Source organism: Penaeus monodon, chromosome 23 (assembly GCF_015228065.2).
Source record: "Penaeus monodon isolate SGIC_2016 chromosome 23, NSTDA_Pmon_1, whole genome shotgun sequence".
NCBI classification, from domain to species: Eukaryota; Metazoa; Arthropoda; class Malacostraca; order Decapoda; family Penaeidae; genus Penaeus; species Penaeus monodon.
The window spans coordinates 44,487,425-44,487,854 of NC_051408.1; the positions used below are offsets into that span (position 1 = coordinate 44,487,425).

The 430-nt window shown below is 53.3% G+C and overlaps 1 protein-coding gene across 1 annotated transcript in view; it reads right to left on the minus strand.

Annotated features, from left to right (window-relative positions):
* LOC119588329 (venom serine protease 34-like) overlaps window positions 1–185 on the minus strand; it is a gene marked incomplete at its 3' end in the record, with an annotated part of 1,032 nt that extends 847 nt beyond the window's left edge. Inside the window, exon 1 of the mRNA XM_037937020.1 lies at window positions 146–185. Coding sequence (XP_037792948.1) covers window positions 146–175 — 30 coding nt within the window. The remainder of the gene's footprint in view (window positions 1–145) is intronic.
* Between the last annotated feature and the right edge of the window lie 245 nt (window positions 186–430).

The window sequence follows — 430 nt, forward strand, 5'->3', positions numbered from 1 at the left end:
CCCATTCTGGGACAAAGGAAGGGAAGGCTTCGGCCCAAATCCAGCCGAGAGCTTGGAGAGGCGGGTTGGACCGAATTCGGCCGAAGCCCCGGGAGGGACTGACCGAGGTCTCTCTAAGTATACTTGCATAACCCTCGGGACTGACCAGCACGAGCAGCGCCACAGCAGACTTCATGGTCAAAGGGGACGAGTGGGAGTGTTTGCCTCCCCCCGGCGCGGGTCCTTAAAAAACGGGACGAAATTGGTCCCTTGGCGCTTCGCCTCGTGGCCGAGTCCGCTCTCTTCAGTTGCGCCATTGATTGCAGGTGTTCAGTGATTAAGGGTTTATGTATTTCATGTTGGGTCGGAAGTGACTCGTTTGGGTTCCGTTTCGGATTTAAAGGGAAATTTTCAAAAAAAAATCTGGATTTTAGGGTTACTCTTTAGAAGG